At 37.4% G+C, this 21,060-nt stretch overlaps 1 protein-coding gene across 6 annotated transcripts in view; it reads left to right on the top strand.

Moving 5' to 3' along the window:
• The window catches only part of Smarca1 (SNF2 related chromatin remodeling ATPase 1), a 91,801-nt gene that overhangs the window by 10,125 nt on the left and 60,616 nt on the right, over positions 1 to 21,060 (top strand). For all 6 annotated transcript variants that reach the window (XM_087600192.1, XM_087600191.1, NM_001271190.1 and 3 more), the window contains 9 exon segments: positions 2,222 to 2,401; positions 4,092 to 4,247; positions 5,347 to 5,478; positions 6,198 to 6,266; positions 10,278 to 10,387; positions 10,996 to 11,222; positions 14,911 to 15,032; positions 18,525 to 18,677; positions 20,427 to 20,559. In XM_087600192.1, coding sequence (XP_087456318.1) covers positions 2,222 to 2,401; positions 4,092 to 4,247; positions 5,347 to 5,478; positions 6,198 to 6,266; positions 10,278 to 10,387; positions 10,996 to 11,222; positions 14,911 to 15,032; positions 18,525 to 18,677; positions 20,427 to 20,559 — 1,282 coding nt within the window.

Below are 21,060 nucleotides of genomic sequence, written 5' to 3'. Positions count from 1 at the left end.
TCTTGCCTTAGCCTTCTGAGTACTTAGATTATAGGCATGGCCACAATGTTCAGCTTCAGTGTTGAGCACTGTAACAGTAGAGTACCAAATTGCGGTCTTTTGATAAGCTAATGAATCATGGACATGCATGTAAAATAACAGGAGAAAAAGTAAGATCATGTAAGATGCTAATTAAGTAGATGAGGGGATTGTAAGAAGGCCCAGATTTGTATGCTAAAACAAAATTCATAAAATTAGACTTAAGAGAGGACACAGGGACTTATATATCTATTTAATCCAATAATATAATATCTACGAGACTCGGGAGCCATATTTGTAATCACTATTATCCAGAAGGCCAAATGATGAAATACATCTTACGATGTCTAGTATAGGCTATCCCAGAGGGACTCATCTTTGGCTGAGCAGCTGTTAGGTGTACGGCCGAGCATTTTTTTAAAGCAAGGATTTGTAGCTCCTTATATTTTCATTATTGTGTTGAGGGCCATATTCTGTTCATAGCAGGAGAACCTCTGTTTATCTGTCAACAGAAGGGCAAGGATTATTTACCCCAAGAACTTCTAGGCTACAACTTGTCTAAGACAAAGATCTAAAGACCCTTCAAGATTCTGCTGATGCCATATAAGTTTTAATTCTATCTTATTTTTTATTGTCTTTCCCCACTTCCCTTTTCCTTTCCAGTACTGGAGCTTAAAACTAAGGCCTTATGTGTGTGCTATGCAAGTGCTGGATCCCCACACTACACACCAGTCCGTTTTATGTTTTGTTTTGAGATAACGTCCCATTCTGTTGCTCAAGCTTTAAACTTGTGATTCTCTTGCTGCAGCCTCCCTTCGAGCTGAGACTACAGGTGTATGCCATCATATTCAACTTGTTTTACGTACTAAAAGAGAGGAAAGCATTTTAGAGAATATATGCAATTTAGAAAAAAATAGAAATTAAATAATAGTAATTACACAGCAATTCTGCCATTGAGAAATAACCATGGTTGACATTTTGCTATGTTTCTTTTTAAACTGTTTTTTAGATTTATAATTGAGATCATGGGGTATGTAGAGTTTGGCATTCTGGCCTTTCCACATTCATATGTATTTTTCAAATCCTCTCTAACATTTTGTCAAAGTAAGTTTTTACTATCTGATAGTCCTAAGGAGGTGCCATGGATTCCTTCCACTGCTCTCCTGTTGCTGGATTGTTAGCGGTACAATGTCAGTTGTGCTACTATGACAATTTCATTGTTAGTTTCTCTGTGACTCTCAGGTTGTTATCATAGAATTCCTGGAAGTAGGATCAGTTTCTTAAACATTTTAAGGTTTTGGTGGGTCTTGTCCATAACACGCCATCTTAAGTGACTTATCAGATAAGATACAGCCCATAAAAGTGGCACTTAGCTTCATAGAGTAAAGTTTTCTGCTCTGCTTAGAGATTATGCAAAAGCTGCTTAATTATTTAGTGTTTACTTTTACTCCGGAGGCTGGAAATCAAACCCAGGGCTTCATACTAAACATGTGCTGTCCACTGAACTACGCCCTATCTCTTATTTTAAAGTGATGACTTATTTTTAAAGGCTGAACAGCGTAGATCCCGTTCCCACGGGCTAGGCGCCAGGCTCATGGGTGTTTGATGTATTACTTTTTAAAAAGCACACTGAGCTAGTGCTCTCTAAGTTCTATTCACACTGCTATGCTCTGTGACTTTCTGATTTCTAAGGTCTTTAAGCGTGTGGGGTGTCAGTTGACAGCCATGAGCACCTTGAAATGCACAGTCTGAATATTTAATGCTACGGCTGGAATAATGTTGGGAACACTAGGAAGGAAAGGTCACTATCTCAACTGGCTCTAGAAAGAAGTCCATTTTTGTGAAACATGCACCCTGCAATCCCTAGGTTTGTACCTACCAGAAAAGATTACGGATCAGTTTACTTGTTCCTCAACAGAGTCCAGGAAGCAAGTCCTAAATGGAAAAGTGATTCATGAAGCAATATTTTGACTGCAGGTTTTTGGTTCTTTTCTTCTCCACTCACAACAAATAATGAATTGAAATGGTATTGTGTCTTTCTTCTTTTAAATAAAGTCCTTTCTCGTTTTTATTGCTAGAAACCCAATCCCTAATGTGAAATAATTGGCAAGAATCTTTTTTGTAATGTTGTTTTTAACAAATTGTTTCATTTAAAAAAAAAAGCGTATTTACATGTTTTTCCCCGTTGTAATGATAAATGCAGGGCCTTGGGAAGACTTTACAAACCATTGCTTTGCTTGGTTACCTGAAACATTACAGAAACTTTCCTGGACCCCATATGGTTTTAGTTCCAAAGTCTACTTTACATAACTGGATGAATGAATTTAAACGATGGGTTCCGTCTCTCCGTGTTATTTGTTTCGTTGGAGACAAAGATGTGAGAGTAAGTGAGAAACTACTTTTTTTCTTTTCTTTTTTTTCAGAGCTGGGGACCGAACCCAGGGCCTTGTGCTTGCTAGGCAAGCGCTCTACCACTGAGCTAAATCCCCAGCCCGAGAAACTACTTTTAAAAAGACTGTCAAGAGTCTTATTTCTAGACTGCAGTTGCATAATGTTCACGTTAAACACATTTAACTCAGCTATGACTACTACTACAACGACTACTAAATGACAGTTGAGATGGCCTGAGTCCCAGCTGGGCCCTGTTGTATTGTTGCTATACTAACTCCTGTACCTACCACGTTTATGAACTGTGTTTACTTCTCAGTATGTACTATTAGTCACCTTATCATTTGTGCTACTTAGGAGACAGAAGTGTGGAAATTGGAACGATTTAAGTTTTGCTATTTAAAGTTCTGGCTTTATATACTTGTCCACACATAGAAATCTTCTGTGACTGTAGACAGCCTCACCATTTTGTATTTATGCAAGGCTTGTAACATGCCTGTGTATATTCTCAGATAATACTAGAATTTGGGTTTCGGCCAGGGAGGAAGGTGTTTAGATTAGCTATTTGTCCAGTTAGTAGGCTATAATTATTTTTTAGGATTGTAGAATCAATCAAAACATAATAAATTATCCAAAACCACAAAAAGAATAATTCACTTAGAGTATTATTGAAATTTGTCTTTATTTTGCCTCCAGAGAACAGAATTTAAAATAAAAGTTTATACTATTTTACATATTTAGATAGATGAATTATCAAGAGATACTCTCAGCGGAATACTCCCATAATGAATTATGTAATTTTATCATTATCATTTTGCTTGAAGAAAAATTACTTAAATTTATTTAAATTTAACTTATAAATAATTTAAATATTGAAATACTGAGTTCATAAATTTAGAATCACAAGGCTGATTCCTCCTGAAGCCTTCTATTTTTCCATAGGAAATTGGTCACTTAAAATTCTGTTCTGGTCATTGTTAATATTTAATATAGTACTGTTCACTTCTTAGAGACTGATATTGATATATCTGAAATTCTAGATGATCATTTGTAGACCATTTGAACCTTGCTATCATATGGGGTAGATATGTTGACCTTTTCATTTTTTTTTCTGGCTTTTAATAAATACTTTAGGGAGCTAGTATTCAACAATGAAAACTCAATGTCTGTAAAAGACATTTTAGTTGTGATTTTAGAGAAATTCTTGATCCTGTCTGTATAAAAAGAGATTATCTTGATCCTAGTTGGTATAAAGTCATCTTGCAATCTGTTGCAGTATTGTTTTTCTTTATTTATCGCAGAGAAATCTGTATCTAGTGGAGATGGAAACAGATATGGTCTTAATTCTTATATCACTACTGATTGTGTAGTTATGAGTGAGTTTAAATGTGCACAATTTTAAGAGCCTTTTGTGTCATGTGCTTTTCAATATTTTATAAAGATACTTAACCCTAAATCTGGTCAATAGTTGCAAAAATTCTAAAAGAGTTAAGTTAAAAAAAACAAAAAACTATTGGCCACAAAGTTATCTTTGAGCCCTTTCATGAGAGATTTTTTCTATCTCTCAAATGAACTAGACAAAGTGGTCTATGGTGTCTCACATAGCTCTTACTATTCTCCCTATAGTTTCCTTTGGTAATTACCCTGTCAACATAATCTAATATACAAACTTTATTTTGCATTAGGCAGCTTTTATTCGTGATGAAATGATGCCAGGAGAATGGGATGTTTGTGTGACTTCTTATGAGATGGTAATTAAAGAAAAATCCGTGTTTAAAAAGTTTCACTGGAGATACTTAGTCATTGATGAAGCTCACAGAATAAAAAATGAAAAATCTAAGGTAAGTTCTCAGTCATGTTATCTAAGTAGTAGGCTTGTTTGTTCACTTTTCTGTGTTTAAAATAAAAAATAAGTAGCAGAAGATTGTGCTTTTATTCACAGAATGCGAATGACAATTAGTTTTTAAAGTGCCCATAAAGGCTAAATTATTCAATACAGAACCAATAAAAGTTGAGCACTGGCTTTCATGCAAATTAGGTATTTATTTGCAATCTCCCCTGTTGCAGCCTAACTCTGTCATGCTACAGCATTTTTAATATTGCTGAGAATATGTGATGTACAACTATCATTTGCATTGACTTATTTTTTATTATTGAGGAGCGACTTACCTTATGCGTCTTGTGGATTAGAAAAGGGAGTTCCCTGATTTATGTGAATTAGAGTCTGGTATTAATATTGAGAAACATAAATGATTAGCTGCCATTCAACTTCATCAACAGTAGGAAAACCTTCACTTGTAATGATGAGCCTCTCTTTGGCTCATTGGGCTACTTTGGGAGAAACAGGGACAGAGCTGGAGCAAAGCCACCAGGTGGAGCATACTAATTTCACGTTGGAACTAATACCTGATAAGAGGACGCATGTTAAAGAATAATTGCTTCATTAAGGACATTATGAAAATAGGATTTTTTTCCCAAAATTACTGATTTTATGTTTTTGTCATTTTTTTGTGATCTTAAAACTTGAAATCTTAATACATAGTATAAAGGAAAACAAGCTCAATTCTGGTGCTAAATAATTGTGAGAAGGCCAGGGGTGGAGCTGAGCTATGAATGTAGATGAAGATGGCTGGTGGGAGAAGATGTTGTTATGTAAAGTGATAGCTTGGATCCAATGGAAGACATCTGACTTTCTGAAACCCAAAACGGAGAAATGAAAGATTTTCACGATGGGGGAGGGCTCTCAGATGTAATATGATTTGTATTCTTTCAGGTGTGGACATGTCTAAGATGTTAGTGTTTGATTATGCTTTGTGGTGGCAATGCCAACTGAAGTAGCATATTTTTCCATGGAAAATTAGTTTGAATGAAGTATATAACTGAATGGTGAGCATTCCAAGAACCAGAACAATGCTTACATAAGTTCTATTTTTATTTTAGCTTTCAGAGATTGTTCGTGAGTTCAAGTCAACTAATCGCTTACTTCTAACTGGGACACCTTTGCAGAATAACTTGCATGAGCTCTGGGCATTACTTAACTTTTTATTGCCGGATGTCTTTAATTCTGCAGATGTAAGTTTAAAACACAGTATTTGTGTGAGGGGGAGGGGGAGTGGTTCTCATGGTTGAACTGAGGGTGCTTAGCTAATGCTTTACTATTGATCTCCAATCCCAGCTCAAAGCCATATATCTTAATATATATTCCTAATGTTCACAATCATCTATATTGTCTCATTCCCTCCTTCCCTCTTCCCTCCTTCCATCTCCCCCCTCTCCTGTATTGTTACTATTGTTGTTTGTACATGTGAGAATGTGTGGCGATCAGAGGAAAACTCGATCTAGTCAGTTCCCTCCTTGCAACTTTATGTGTATTCCGGGGAATCGAACTCATGTAATTATGTTGACCCTGAGAGTCAAGTTTCTTTTTTTACATTTCAAATGTTATTCCCTTTCCCAGTTTCCCTCTGGATCCCCCTATCCCATCCCCCACCCCTGCTTCCGTGAGAGTGCTCACCCACCTACCCACTCCCTCTTGCCTCCCCACCATGGCATTTCCCTACACTGGGGCATCGACCCTTCACAGGACCTAGGGCCTCTCCTCCCATTGATGCCCTACAAGACCATCCTCTGCTACATATGTGGCTGGAGCCATAGATCCATCCCTGTGTATTCTTGGGATGGTGGTTTAGTCCCTGGGAGCTCTGGTGTGTCTGGTTGGCTGATATTGTTGTTCTTCTTATGGGGTTGCCAAAATCTTGTGCACTTACTGTAGAATTTTCACCCCTTCACAGGACTTTGATTCTTGGTTTGATACTAAAAATTGCCTTGGTGATCAAAAGCTTGTGGAAAGACTCCATGCAGTAAGTAATAGTGATCATAAACGTCAATAATCAATTTAAGGGAATATAATTGAGCAAGAAAACAAACATCCATAGAATCTGAAATTTTGGGCTTCCTGTTTATGTCAGTTTCATGGCTTCTCCCTTATAGCCTTGGTAATAACCCTATGTTGAACAAAGCCATTATGTCCTTGACCTCTCCAGAATATCTTTTGCTTTTGGTCTCAATTATCCTGTGGTCCTTCCTTGTGGAGGCTCTTCACTCTCATATCCTACAAATTCTCCAGAGAGTAGAGGCCAGAGCCCTCTCTTGGTTCTATCTCCCACCTACTGTCTTCTCTATCATCTGGTAATCAGCAGGTGATGCCCTCATATTTATTGATCAACATTTCTCATTCTTTGATAAATAGTTACATCTACATTTACTCGTTCTATTTCTTTTGTAATATGGCAGAGACCTCCAGTCCCCAGAGCCCTGCTTCAATCTGAAACAATCTTTGCTGTGCTCGGATAACTCTTCTGCTCCTACTGTCAATCCTTTTTACACCCTTGTTCTTCTGCTACACTGCCCTCATAACTCCAAACTGGAATATAGTGTAATGCTGTTTCCCTGTATGAGTATATAGATCTTTTTTGTACTGAGACTGCTCAATACCAAGACAATTCTACAACCCTCCTTGAGGGAACCACTGATTTTATGCTCTCTAGGATAAGCTGGAATTTCATGGTATTGACTCCTTCAACATGATCTTCTATAGTTTTTTTTCTTATTTCTTCTAACAGTTGATTTAGATGTTGCCCAACCCCATGTTGGGTATCTCTTGCTCTCCACCACTGTCAGTATGTAACACTGTTCCCTACTGAATGACAAAACAGAAGCCATTAAGTAGAAATTCATTCATGTGGTCCTGTCTTCTGAAGCTTTGTACATTTTGGTTAGTCAACTGCCTAAGAGGAGGCATTATTTTCTCTCTGCTCAATGGCAAATTCTTCTGTGGGAACTCTGAATCTCATCATTTCTTGTTTCCTTATGGACTTTATTCCATAGTTTAGTCCTTTAATGAACATCCCTCTATAATGTCTCATTTTTCTCAATACATAAGCATGCTCAGGTAGCTTCCCTGAGGTCCTTGAGAAGAAGTTTCTGAGTTACAACTTGGATTCTGGCATTAGTTTGTTTATTTTATTTTTTTTGCCATATTTAAGCATAGCACAATTTTGGAAAAACAGCTTTTCTGTTAACGATTCACTCAGCTCTGTGAATACAACAAAGCTTAAGACATGTTTACATTGGAGCTCTTTACAAAGTCCATGTGGCTTCATGTCTAAGATGGGCTCTTTAGGCTTAGAAACTATGCTTAAGATGAGGGTCTGTGGGGAATGACTGAGGTAAACAGTCCCGTGGGAATCAGGATTTTGCCTGCCTCTAAGATAAAACAGAAGTCATATCGGCTGTTACAAACTACCCTTTCACAAGGATGTATTTTATGGCCTAGAAGTAATGCTCAATGTTTTAGGGGGAAAGGGACTGGGATAGTAAAACATAAATTCTGCAAGATATGGGCAGATCCTGGCTTATCAGACAGCAAAGGATTAGCAGGTTGTAAACTATCTCCATTCCCAGCATTCCGAGTGGATGGTATGCTAAACATCCTTTTCCTTTGAAGGATGCCTGTGAATTTAATTTTCTTGGGTTCTCAAGGGCTTAACTGTATGCACAAGTACTTTTCTCCCTATCGATTGATCCATCCATCCATCTATCCATCCATCCATCCATCCATCCATCCACCCACCTACCCACCCACCAACCCATCTACCTTTCTATCATTGACTGCTTCTTCAACTTTGGGTCCTTAACCATGATTTTCTCTTCATGACAGCCAACCTTCGTGAGAGTAGTTTACCTTTATATCTTCTCTTTCTAACCTTTTATTTACTCATAAACCCACTAATCACTGATGGCTCTTCATTTCGTATGAGTGAAACCTATTCACATAGTTTTCAATGACTTTCCAGTTACTAAATTCAGGGTATACTAGCAGTAATGTATGTGTTAATAATAGAAACTATTTCTTGGTTTCTCTGGAGATCTACTGTAAAACCTATATACTTCTAACTCAAGTTCACTTTTCATAAGCATCTTGTAAAATCTATATAGTACCTCTCCTTTTCCTACAGTTTTGCTTTCTATCATTTCAGTTAACCATGATTAATCATAGCCCCAAAATATAGAAAATCATAGAAATAAAAACAATGATTAATCTCTATGCATTAGATACCATCAATTTCCATACCAGTCATCATTCTTTACAAAATACTTCCTGCTGTTGAAAGAAATTACATTCATATAGTTTATATTTGTGTTGTATTATAATGCATTTGTTCTATTTTATTGTTATTATTGATCATATTTCTATGCTGGATTTATAAATTAAATTTATCATAGATATATACTATGACACATCATATATGTAGGATTGTGTGTATCTTGCTATTTTGAGCATCTTATATAGATCTTGTAATTTCCAATGGGATTAATTTTTAACTTTATACTGCCTTCAGAGCATTTTTGCCTCAAAGTCTTAAAGACAGCTTAAATGCTGAATAGACTACTACAAGTTTCTCTAGCGGCCTTGAAATTAGGTATTATTTTCAATGCAAAATATGTTAAACATACTATGACATTTTTTAGATGAATGAAGAAGAAAATTAAAAAAATCGAAGTCTGAGTCTTTAAATCTACTTCTACTTATTAGCATAATGACTTTAATGATTTACTGAAATCGAAATAATCATGCTTCGCTGGGTGTGGTGGTGCACACCTTTAATACGACCACTCATGGATCTGTGAGTTTGAGACTGGTCTACGGTGTGAATATCATGACAGCCAGGGTAGAGAAACCCTGACTCCAAAAAAAAACAAAAAAAACAAAAAAAACAAAAAACCAAAACCAAAGAAACAAAAACAAACCCCCAAAACAAAAAACAAAACAAAACAAACAAAACAAAAAACCCCAAACCCCAAACCAAACCAACCAACCAACCACCAACGAAATAAACAACAGAAAAGAAATAATCATATTGTGAGCTGCAGAGACAATTCAGTCGTTGAAGAGGGTTGTTGCTCCTGTTTAGAGAGGACTTAGGCTTGATTCCTGGTACCTATATGGTAGCTCACAACCATTCCTAATTCTAGTTCCAGGGGATATGATACTCTCTTCTGGTCTCCAGGGGGACCAGGTACACACATGTTGCATATACCTACATGCAGGCAAAACTATAATAAATAAATAAATAAACTGAAATAGTAAATAAAACAAGTCAGAAAAATTGAAAAGAGAAGTAATTCTATTCCTTTCAACGATTTATTATGAGGCTTAACTACTGCCTCTAATGTTAATGGTGCAGTACGTGGCACATTGCTAGGACGTTCTCCATGAGGAACACAAAATCTGTCTTTCGGGGATACAGTAATAACCTTTTCTCCATTCATTTTTTAAACAGTGCTTAAACTGTTTTTTTTTTAATATCGATTTTTTCTCCTCATTTGTTTATTTATTTTAAATGACTGAATTTTAAGTTTACTTGAGGGAATTTGAACTGAAACTCTCATGTTCTATTTTCCCATGCTGAAAATAAGTCCTTGTATTAAAAGCAGTATGTAAAGCAAGACTTCTTCAACGATTATTCAGTAAGCAATAGTCTTAAGTTTTAGCATACTTTCTTCCTGTCAAGTCACGGGTGTTTAATTTCCCTCTCTCATGTCTAGAGGATCTGAGAATGGAAACTAGAGTCTTCTGAATGATGAACATCCACACTCTTTTATGAGCATTACCCTAGCCTCTATTCTTATTCTTTAAGGGGTCATGGTTTGGTGGGTATTTACTGAGAAATTAGGCAGCTATTGTTATTGCTGGTGTTTGTTGTACATCAGGATAACAGTTTTAAGTGTTAAAACTGTAGTATTAGTGAGACATGCCATATGAAATCATAAGTGCTTTCTATGCTTTTACAATAAACATTGTCTTTTAGGTTTTAAAACCATTCTTGTTACGCCGTATAAAAACTGATGTAGAGAAAAGTCTGCCTCCAAAGAAGGAAATAAAGATTTACTTGGGACTGAGTAAAATGCAACGAGAATGGTGAGCAATTTTTCATCTGGTAACATTTATTTATATATAAGAATTCATTAAAAATAACATTTGCTGATTGTTCAGCTATGATAATTTACTTAAATGGTAAGTTACACTGTTCAAGTATTCTATTAGAAAATTAATGTGTTCCATTTAAAAAGGGAAACGGGATTGTGAATATAGCTCAAACAAGTAAAAGTTGGCTGTAAACTTTCAGCAAGTAATGTAGTTAGTGGATAATTATCAGATGTAGCTGCTGGAACAATTGTTAGCTGATGACAGTTTCTAGAAATAGTATAGGGGCACAGGTCAATAAGCAGCGTAGAAGTAAATAACATACAAAACAAAATGTTCAAATCTTTTGTTTCTTGTTTTTTTTTCTGATCATATTTTCTTTTGAATCAGAAAGAATTTTTTTTTGTTATTGTGACTGAACCTAGGGCACTGTGCATATTAGACATGTATTCTACCATTACCTGATACCTCCCGCATTCAATTCAAATCTACCTTTATCTACTTTATTCCTACTTAATAGGAATCCAGCCATATTGCTAGTGGGACTTTTTTTTAATAGCATTGTGTTCTTAAAATTGATTAATTATAGTTTACCATTTTAGGTATACAAAAATTCTGATGAAAGATATCGATGTTTTAAACTCTTCTGGCAAGATGGACAAGATGCGACTATTGAATATTCTGATGCAGCTCCGAAAGTGTTGTAATCATCCTTATCTGTTTGATGGAGCAGAGCCTGGTCCACCTTATACGACAGATGAGCACATTGTCAGCAATAGTGGTAAAATGGTAGCTCTGGATAAGCTATTGGCGAGAATTAAAGAACAGGGTGAGCGAGGAATTTTTTTTTTTAAGTTACCATGGAATAAACTCACGATAATTGTATGTGAATAAATATTCATTTATCCACTTGGCTAGGGGACATTGGTGAGTAATTACTCTTTGTCAGGAATTCTCCTGCAGTCTAAGAATGCAAAGATGACTACAACGATGGCTTTGGCTTGGAGAATTTCACAGTGTAGTGAGGAAGAACAGTCACAGCACATTGTTCGAAGTGCACTTCATCCTGCTGTTGAGAAACGGGGAATCGGGAATGTCTTCCTAGTTATGATATTTGAAGGGAAGACGGGATTGCAAGCAGGAGTGAGCCGTTGATAATGGGATGGGTGTGCTTGTCTAGGGCAGTGAAACGGACCATAGCACAGGTATTTATGGTATGAATCGTAGCACGGCAATTTGTGAATTTGGTAAGGATAGATCGTGCCAATTATGCACCATTATGCACCAAATTATGGAAGGTCTTTTAAACCATACTACAAAGACTTTATTTTGGATGTAGAGGAGTTAAAGAAGATTTGATGAAAAGAAGTAACATGATCAGGATTGTATGTAAGGAGGATAATGTTGGAAGCACTATATGGGAAATCTGGGGATGAGAGAGAAAAACCAGAAGACGAGATGAAGACAGTTGCAGAAATAATCCAGAGAGAGATTATATGAGCCATTGTAGATCCTTGTGACAATGACAAGGCAGAATCTAAGTCATGGTAGTGTATGTGCAAGATTTTTTAAAATTTTTATTTATTTGTTTATATCCCAAATGCTGCTCCTCCTCCCGGTCCCTCCCTCACCAAGTCTCTTCCCCTGATCTGATCCCCTCTCCCTTCTCCTCTGAGCAGGTGGGGTCCCTCCTGGGTATCCCCCATGCTGGCACATGAAGTCTCTGTCAGATTAGGTGCATCCTCTCCCACTCAGGCCAGACGGGCAGCTGTGAAGACTGAGTTGCATGTCTGCCTCATGCCAGCCTGTGTATGTTCTAATAACATAGTTCAGATTCTGAGAGCTCCCAGGGGTTCAGATTTGTTAACTTTGTTGGTCTTCCTGTGGAGTTCCCCTCTACTTCAGGGCCTTCAATCCTTCCTCCAACTCTTCCATAGGAGTCCCTGACCTCTGTCTAATGTTTGGCTGTGGGTCTCTGTATCTGCTTCACTCAGCTGCTGGGTACAACCTCTCAGGGGATTGTTATGTTAGGATTCTGTCTGCAAGCATAACAGAGTAGTATCATTAATAGTGTCAGTGGTTGGTGCTTGCCCATGGTATAGGTTTTGATTTGGGCCAGATATTGGTTGGCCTTTCCTTTAGTCTCTGCTGCATTCCTACATTTCTTTTAGATGGGACAAATTTTGGATCGAAAGTTCAGTGAGTGAGTTGGTGTCCCTATCTTTCCACTGGGTGGGTCTTGCCTGGCTACAGGAGGTAGGCTCTACCAGTTCCATGTCCCTGAGATGTTAGGCATCTCAGTTAAGATCACTGGCACTGACTCCTGGGAGCCTCCCCCATCCCAGGTCTCTGGGACTTCCTAAAGATTCTCCATTTACCCCCCACCTCAGTCAGCTGTAGATTTTCATTCATTCTCCTGGATCTCTGGACCTCTCTCCTGCCTCTCCCCATACCTAATCATGAACACTCATCCCCAATCTCTCCATTCTCCCACCTAGTTCCCTTCCTCCCTCTTCCTCCTATGACTATTTTGTTTCTCCTTCTAAGCGTGATTCAAGCATCCATGCTTAGGTCTTCGTGTTTAGCTTCTTTGGGTCTGTGGGGTGTATCATAGATATCTTGTACTTTATGGCTAATGTTCACTTACAAGTTAGTACACACCATGCATCTCTTCCTGCATCTGGGCTACATCACTCAGGATAATATTTTCTAGTTCCATCCGTTTGCCTGCAAAATTCATGATGTCTGCAAGATTTTTTTTTTATTAACTTGAGTATTTCTTATATACATTTCGAGTGTTATTCCCTTTCCCGGTTTCCGGGCAAACATCCCCCTCCCCCCTCCCCTTCCTTATGGGTGTTCCCCTCCCAACCCTCCCCCCATTGCCGCCCTCCCCCCATAGACTAGTTCACTGGGGGTTCAGTCTTAGCAGGACCCAGGGCTTCCCCTTCCACTGGTGCTCTTACTAGGATATTCATTACTACCTATGAGGTCAGGGTCCAGGGTCAGTCCATGTATAGTCTTTAGGTAGTGGCTTAGTCCCTGGAAGCTCTGGTTGCTTGGCATTGTTGTACAGATGGGGTCTCGAGCCTCTTCAAGCTCTTCCAGTTCTTTCTCTGATTCCTTCAATAGGGGACCTATTCTCAGTTCAGTGGTTTGCTGCTGGCATTCGCCTCTGTATTTGCTGTATTCTGGCTGTGTCTCTCAGGAGCGATCTACATCCGGCTCCTGTCGGTCTGCACTTCTTTGCTTCATCCATCTTGTCTAATTGGGTGGCTGTATATGTATGGGCCACCTGTGGGGCAGGCTCTGAATGGGTGTTCCTTAAGTCTCTGTTTTAATCTTTGCCTCTCCCTTCCCTGCCAAGGGTATTCTTTTTCCTCATTTAAAGAAGGAGTGAAGCATTCACATTTTGATCATCCGTCTTGAGTTTCCTTTGTTCTAGGGATCTAGGGTAATTCAAGCATTTGGGCTAATAGCCACTTATCAATGAGTGCATACCATGTATGTCTTTCTGTGATTGGGTTAGCTCACTCAGGATGATATTTTCCAGTTCCAACCATTTGCCTACGAATTTCATAAACTCGTTGTTTTTGATAGCTGAGTAATATTCCATTGTGTAGATGTACCACATTTTCTGTATCCATTCCTCTGTTGAAGGGCATCTGGGTTCTTTCCAGTTTCTGGCTATTATAAATAAGGCTGCGATGAACATAGTGGAGCATGTATCTCTTTTATATGTTGAGGCATCTTTTGGGTATATGCCCAAGAGAGGTATAGCTGGATCCTCAGGCAATTCAATGTCCAGTTTTCTGAGGAACCTCCAGACTGATTTCCAGAATGGTTGTACCAGTCTGCAATCCCACCAACAATGGAGGAGTGTTCCTCTTTCTCCACATCCTCGCCAGCATCTGCTGTCACCTGAGTTTTTGATCTTAGCCAATCGCACTGGTGTGAGGTGAAATCTCAGGGTTGTTTTGATTTGCATTTCCCTTATGACTAAAGATGTTGAACATTTCTTTAGGTGTTTCTCAGCCATTCGGCATTCCTCAGCTGTGAATTCTTTGTTTAGCTCTGAACCCCATTTTTTAATAGGGTTATTTGTTTCCCTGCGGTCTAACTTCTTGAGTTCTTTGTATATTTTGGATATAAGGCCTCTATCTGTTGTAGGATTTGTAAAGATCTTTTCCCAATCTGTTGGTTGCCGTTTTGTCCTAACCACAGTGTCCTTTGCCTTACAGAAGCTTGTCTGCAAGATTTTTTAAGAACTAAAGAAAACCTTAGAGTGTAACACATAGATAACTTTGTGTAGCATTCTTTCTTTTTGTGTATGTGTTTGTGTTGTCATGTTCGTATGCCATATTATTTAGATTGTTTATTATGCTTTTTTCCCTTTTTGACTTTCAAGGTTAACTGGAATTATTTGCATATATGAACTGCACAAAGATAATGCATTTCATCATGTAATTTTTATACTTTACACACGTTTAACTCTATTTTCTGGTGAAATAATTTAGGATCAAGAGTTCTCATCTTTAGCCAGATGACTCGACTGCTAGACATTTTGGAGGATTATTGTATGTGGCGTGGTTATGAGTATTGTCGACTGGATGGACAAACCCCACATGAAGAAAGAGAGGTGAGGACAGGAAAGTGAAGCAAGATATCAAAAATCGGCATTCAGTTGCACAATGTTTCTTTGCTGTTGTTTTAAGCTTTAGTCTGTTCTACTGTTCAGTGATACTGACTTTCTTACTGCCACCATGATCTTTCTTCTATAATCATTCTTCCACATTTAGTTTCCATTCCACTGATTTTTTCCAAACCATCCTAGGCTCTTCAGATATATGCTTTTCTAAGAACACAATCTCTTTTAGTCATTGCTCCATTGATTACTGTCTCTCAAAATGACTCCCCGACTTCAGATTATGTGTTTCTTTTCCTTTCTGAATTTGTGTCCCATGGTGGACCCTTGCCATTTGTGGAGTCTAATGGTGGTCATTTGGCTAACATATATGATCACCCAAGTCTAGTATTGAAAGGACAGTCTTGGCTGTGGAGGGTTTTTATAAAAGTGAAATATGACAAAATAGGTGTAGGTACTTATGAGTTTGGGGTTTTAGGATGGTCAAATGTTTGTTCGTAATCATGAATAAGTATACCTACCTAGCACCCAATATCTTCTTCATATTTGGAAATTCTTGTAAGTCTTTAGGTTATCCATCACAAAAGGCATAATTGAAGGCATTTAAAACCCATTTAATCACTTTGTGGATAGCTTTGCTATTTCTTTCTCTCTTTTCTATGATCCTTTAGGGGTCTCTCTCTCTCTCTCTCTCTCTCTCTCTCTCTTTCTCTCTCTCTCTCTCTCTCAACAATACTCATGTTAAGGGCAAATGCACAAGATTTATGGTATAGTGGAAAATACCCGGAACTTGGTTTGAAGATCTGAATTTTTAGCACTAACACCACCACTTTCTATTAGCCATTTAATTCTATGAGCCTCAGTATCTTTAATAGTACAATAAAGATAAAATGGATACGAATGCTTCTTCCTGAGACATTGTGAAGATTGGTGGGCATAATAGGTACAAACAGTTTAAAACCACACAGTGCACTATATCCTGTGTGACAGGAAATTGCACACAGGTCTTTCTGTGTCAGGCACCTTCTCAGGCCATGTTCCTCTACTTCCACAGTTCTTTCCATTGTCAAGGCTTTCTGTCTCTTATGCACACCCTTATTGAAGTCTGGCTACCACATACATAGTGCAGCTTTGCCAACAGCACACAGACTTTTATGTTAAAGCTTTACTGTTACCAATGAAAAGGAAACAGCTATGGTAACTTTTACACAGAAAAGGATGCTTTAAAACTTTAATTATCTCCCACCTCATAGTTTGAAGTGCTCTGACATAGTTACTTGACACTTTTGTTGACTTAGTCCTGAGAACCTTTTTCTTCATAAGCATAACCTCTTCAGTACTGTTAAAGATGAATGCCCTTTCTTGCTAGAATGAAAAGGACATGAAGGCAGTATTTAGTAGGTATTATCTGGTCTCAAAATGCCAGTTGTCACTTCGGACCTATTTCTCTGTTCATTACTTAGCTACACACAAATTCTTGAATTTTTTGTTTTGTTTTGTTTAATTTTTTCTGTTGTGTTTCTTTCTTTGTTTTATTATTTATTAACTATTTTATTTATTTACATCCCAAATGTTGCCCCATCCCCCTTCTCAGAGTTCTTGCCCTTCCCCTCCCTTCACTTATCTCTTTTTTGAACTTTAATATTATTCTTTGTTCAAAGATTTTGAATTACAGGCATCCCATTTGAATACAGAGACGTCAGAGCCATTCTCCCCCCCCCCCGGGAGAGGTCCTGTTTATGTTGCTATTTATATAATAATTTCATGTCTTTTTATATTTGATTCTTTCCTCTGTGTATCAGCAGTAAAGATTTTTTTCCCTCAATAGTTCTGACATTTGCCCTTTCCCTATGGATAAACTAGCTAGGCCTCTGATCATCCTCTGACTTAATTGGTTTCAGTTTTATAGGGAAAGGACTTAACATTTAGCCAGAAGATACTATAAGCTAGGCACCTGGTGTTTCCCAGTGGTTCTCCTGAAAAATCTGGTTAAGGTACTGACAAACTTGTGCCACATTAAATTGTGTCCCAGAAGAGTTAAAGGCTTGTGTTTCAGATATGGCTGAGTTAAGTTATGCTTCACTTCCAGGTTTTTGCACCTGTCACCACACCTTTATGCATTCTGCACTCCACAGTTTGATGTTCTACTGACTATAGTCCTGCTAGGCACCTTGTCTGACTAGAACATATACCATTTTTCCCTATTGCATTAAAAAAACTGTGCATTTTGTGAGTATATAAGTAATATACACATACTGAGAGAGATTAACAAAATCAGTTATATGGGAAATCTTTATGGGAAATAATATGAAAGAAATTGGTACCATACTATATATGCGCTATACATAAAGTTCAATATATTAGTACTTTTAATCAGGATTATATTGCACTTTATCCATAAAAATAATCACTATATATAGTTTTAGGAAAATATTTAGGCTTAATGATGTACTCTACATAATATGTCCCTTTATTGCTGATGATTTGGGTTGTTTCCACTTTTTCACTGTTGTAAGTTATGCTACAGTGAAAGTCATTATACATAAATTTCGTGCGCATCTCTGATTATTTCCTTAGGGTAAGTTCCTGGAAGAGGCTTGACCGGGTCAAAGGGTATGAACCGTATTAAGGGTCTTGGTGCACAATGTCAAATTGCTTTCTAGAGAGGTTGTTCCAATTCACCCTCCCAGAAGCAATATCCCTCTGTTCCCACATGAGCTTTGAGTATTCCCATTTCTATTTATCCTTAAAGTGTCATTCTACTGTTTCTTTTCATCTATTTGATTCCTAGTGAGAAACTAACATTATTCTTGTAGTTTTGAACATTTGTATTTATTGTGTGAGTAGAAGAAGTTCTCCTCCTTTCAGGTTCTATTTTTTATGGAAGACAGTATTTTCCTAATCAGTTTCTATAAGAACTTTGTGTAGAGGATATTAACATTAATTTTAAAGATTCGTGGCTAAATGTTCCCGGGCATGTCATTCCACTTTTCTTGACCACTTTCCCTTTGTCGTTATACTGATGTAGAGCATCTTACTCTCATCTGAATTTCTCCACTTTTCTCTCTTGATTGATCTTAGCCACACCTTGTCTACCAGTCCTCACAATGCTATGGACATTTCTGCCATGTTACCCAAAGATAGAGTTCAGCTTTTAATCAAGTAGAATAGTCTTACTATTATTTCAAAGAATGCAAATGAATGATTCGCTTAGTTATATTTATTTGTATGATTGTTCTATGTTTGTCTCTATTGGTTAACATTTGCAAATTTCTTTAAAAAGACACATTTTCTCCAGCAAATTACATAGTGCAGTGTATAAGGAAGTAGCTTGGAAGAGAATAATATTATAACGTATTAATTACAGAGAGTATTATATACAAAGTGTAAAAGTATTTTCTGTGAGCATGCTAACTTTTTTCTTTCTTAAAATTTGGAATGTAACTCAGTTTTTCTCTTTTTATATTTCTTTGTGAATTAAAAAAGGAAGCAATAGAAGCCTTCAATGCTCCGAATAGCAGCAAATTCATCTTTATGCTGAGTACTAGGGCTGGAGGACTCGGAATTAACTTGGCAAGTGCTGACGTGGTTATCCTATATGATTCAGACTGGAATCCACAGGTTGATTTACAAGCTATGGTTAGTAACATTTAATGATACAAGGAAATCATTGAACCTCAGAATGCTATTGTTTACATAGAACAAAGGTAATGCATGATTACAGGGTAACGGTTTTGGAGTGATTTTTGTGAAGGTTAGAATTAAAGTTGCTGAGTTAAGTGTGAAAACAAAAGAAATGAAAGCTAAAAATAAAACTGTAAAACTTACATATCTATCTATATACGTATATCTAATCTATATCTATATATCTATACGTATATATCTATACCTAATCTACATCCATATCTATGTATATCAAATTTTTCCTATTCTTGCGTGTTGAGGAGGCTTTCTGAGTTTATCTAAATGAAAAGGATTAAAAATTAATCTCATTATTTTGCTTAACAAATGCCTACTAAAATCTTTAGGTCAGGCACGATGGCTTTTAATCCCAGAACTCAGAATCAGAGGCAGGGGGATCTCTATGTGCAGTTTGAGGTCAACCAGGTCTACATAAGGAGTTCTAGACCAGATGCATGGCTAAACACTGTTAAAAAATCTTTAGTACTGGAATTTGAAAATGTTACATTTTCACATTAGTAATAAAGTAATTGGGATGAAACGGTAAACATGTAAGAAAGGAAAGTGTGCTATTTGAGGTTATAAAAAATGTGTGCGTGTGCATGCATGTGTTGTATACATTTGTATGGGTGTGCATTCCTGACAGAGCACATTTGAAAGCCTGAAATTGACATGAAGATATGTTCCCCAATTGCTTCTCTATCTTATGTTTGAGACAGGTTCTCTTACTGAACCTGGAGTTTGTCACTTTGGTTTGACAGGTTGATCAGTGCCCCCAGCCCTGCCCCAAGTCTCAGTCTCAGTGCTAGAGTTGTAAGTGAGCCCCACCTTGCCTGGCTTTTACGTGGGTGCTAGAGATCCCAACTTAAGTCCTCATACTCCACTGAGCCATCAAGTTGTGTGTGTGTGCGCGCGCGCGCGTGTGTAAGAGAATGTTTTATCTTACCTTTTGTCACAGTCTGGTCACTCACAGATTGCTGGTTGGAGTTGGAAGTTTTAGGTTTTAGTTTAGTTGAATCGTCTTTGAAAGCGCCTTATTGAAACATTTGGTTATTGGACTGTATTGTTTTTCCATTTACTACAGGGACTTTTTCAAGCCTGTTTCTTTGATTCTCTCCACCTCCCCTCTGTTCTCATTTGCTCTGTTAGTTTCTGCATTTTAAACACACTCTCCACATGCTTATAGTTTGCCAGAAGTTGCCACCTGCCACCTTTGCTAATTATAAACCATTGGAGCAATTCTACAATCTTAAAATTATGAAGATCTCATTAATATTTATGAGCCTTTACTATGCATCCCAGAATTGCCTTGGTAAGCAGAAAGAACTCCTTGACGATGAGATAAAGCAGACATTTGTTAACATAGCAGCCCTTGCTAACTGCTTTGCTTTTTTCAAAAACTCCTCGCTCCTCCTGGAGATGTTTGCATTTAGTGAGTTAACGTTACCTAGTAACTCAGTGCAGAAGCCTTAGCTGTATGACATTCTGGAAGTTTCCCAGTAGCAGCACAGCACACTTTGAAATTTCTTTGTTCCCAGAAGTCTTTGGATATTCTTAGCATCCATCATCCTCCTTTCAAAAGTGACAGGTTTAGAGAGGTTTAAGTCTGGCTTTTGTTTTCAGATGTTTATGGCGTTGTAGTTCGATGTCTTAAGTCTTTTTTTCCTAGCGTCTCTAGTATCTTACAGTTGGATTTCTTTCTGCTAGGATCGGGCACATCGCATTGGTCAGAAGAAGCCAGTACGAGTCTTCCGTCTCATTACAGACAACACAGTGGAAGAAAGGATTGTAGAGAGAGCTGAGATAAAACTGAGACTTGATTCAATTGTTATACAGCAAGGTATTTCTATGTAGAAACTTCATTAATTTGAGGAGGTGTAAAACACATTTAGTTTCCTTCAGAGGATACTGCTTTTCAAGAAAGGTTGACTGAAAATCACAAACTTAGTGAAAATAAACTTTTTCCTTTCATTTTTGGCTCATATTATAATTCAGCTGTTTCTTTTTTTCCCTCCAAACATATACATATATGTATATATATGTATATTTATGCATGTATATGGGTATGTGTATATATGCACACAAATGTATATTTTTTCCTTGCTCTTTCAAATTAATGACCTCTTTTTAATAGATTGTTATTACATGTGTGTATGCATATGCATATTCCTAAATATACCATGCTCAGTCTATATACTGTTACCTGTATGTAAATAATCTTCGAGAAAAGATGTTTGTAATCTTTGTAATTTAAGCCTATGCCCTCAGTACATGAAATAAATTCACTGTGTTATACTTGAATGCCAATGACATGACTTTTGTGGTATCTTATACTATTGGT

The sequence above is a fragment of the Rattus norvegicus genome, chromosome X (assembly GCF_021556685.1).
Source record: "Rattus norvegicus strain SHRSP/BbbUtx chromosome X, alternate assembly SHRSP_T2T, whole genome shotgun sequence".
NCBI classification, from domain to species: Eukaryota; Metazoa; Chordata; class Mammalia; order Rodentia; family Muridae; genus Rattus; species Rattus norvegicus.
The sequence above is the reverse complement of the archived record's forward strand: the minus strand, read 5'-3'. Positions and strand labels throughout refer to the sequence as shown.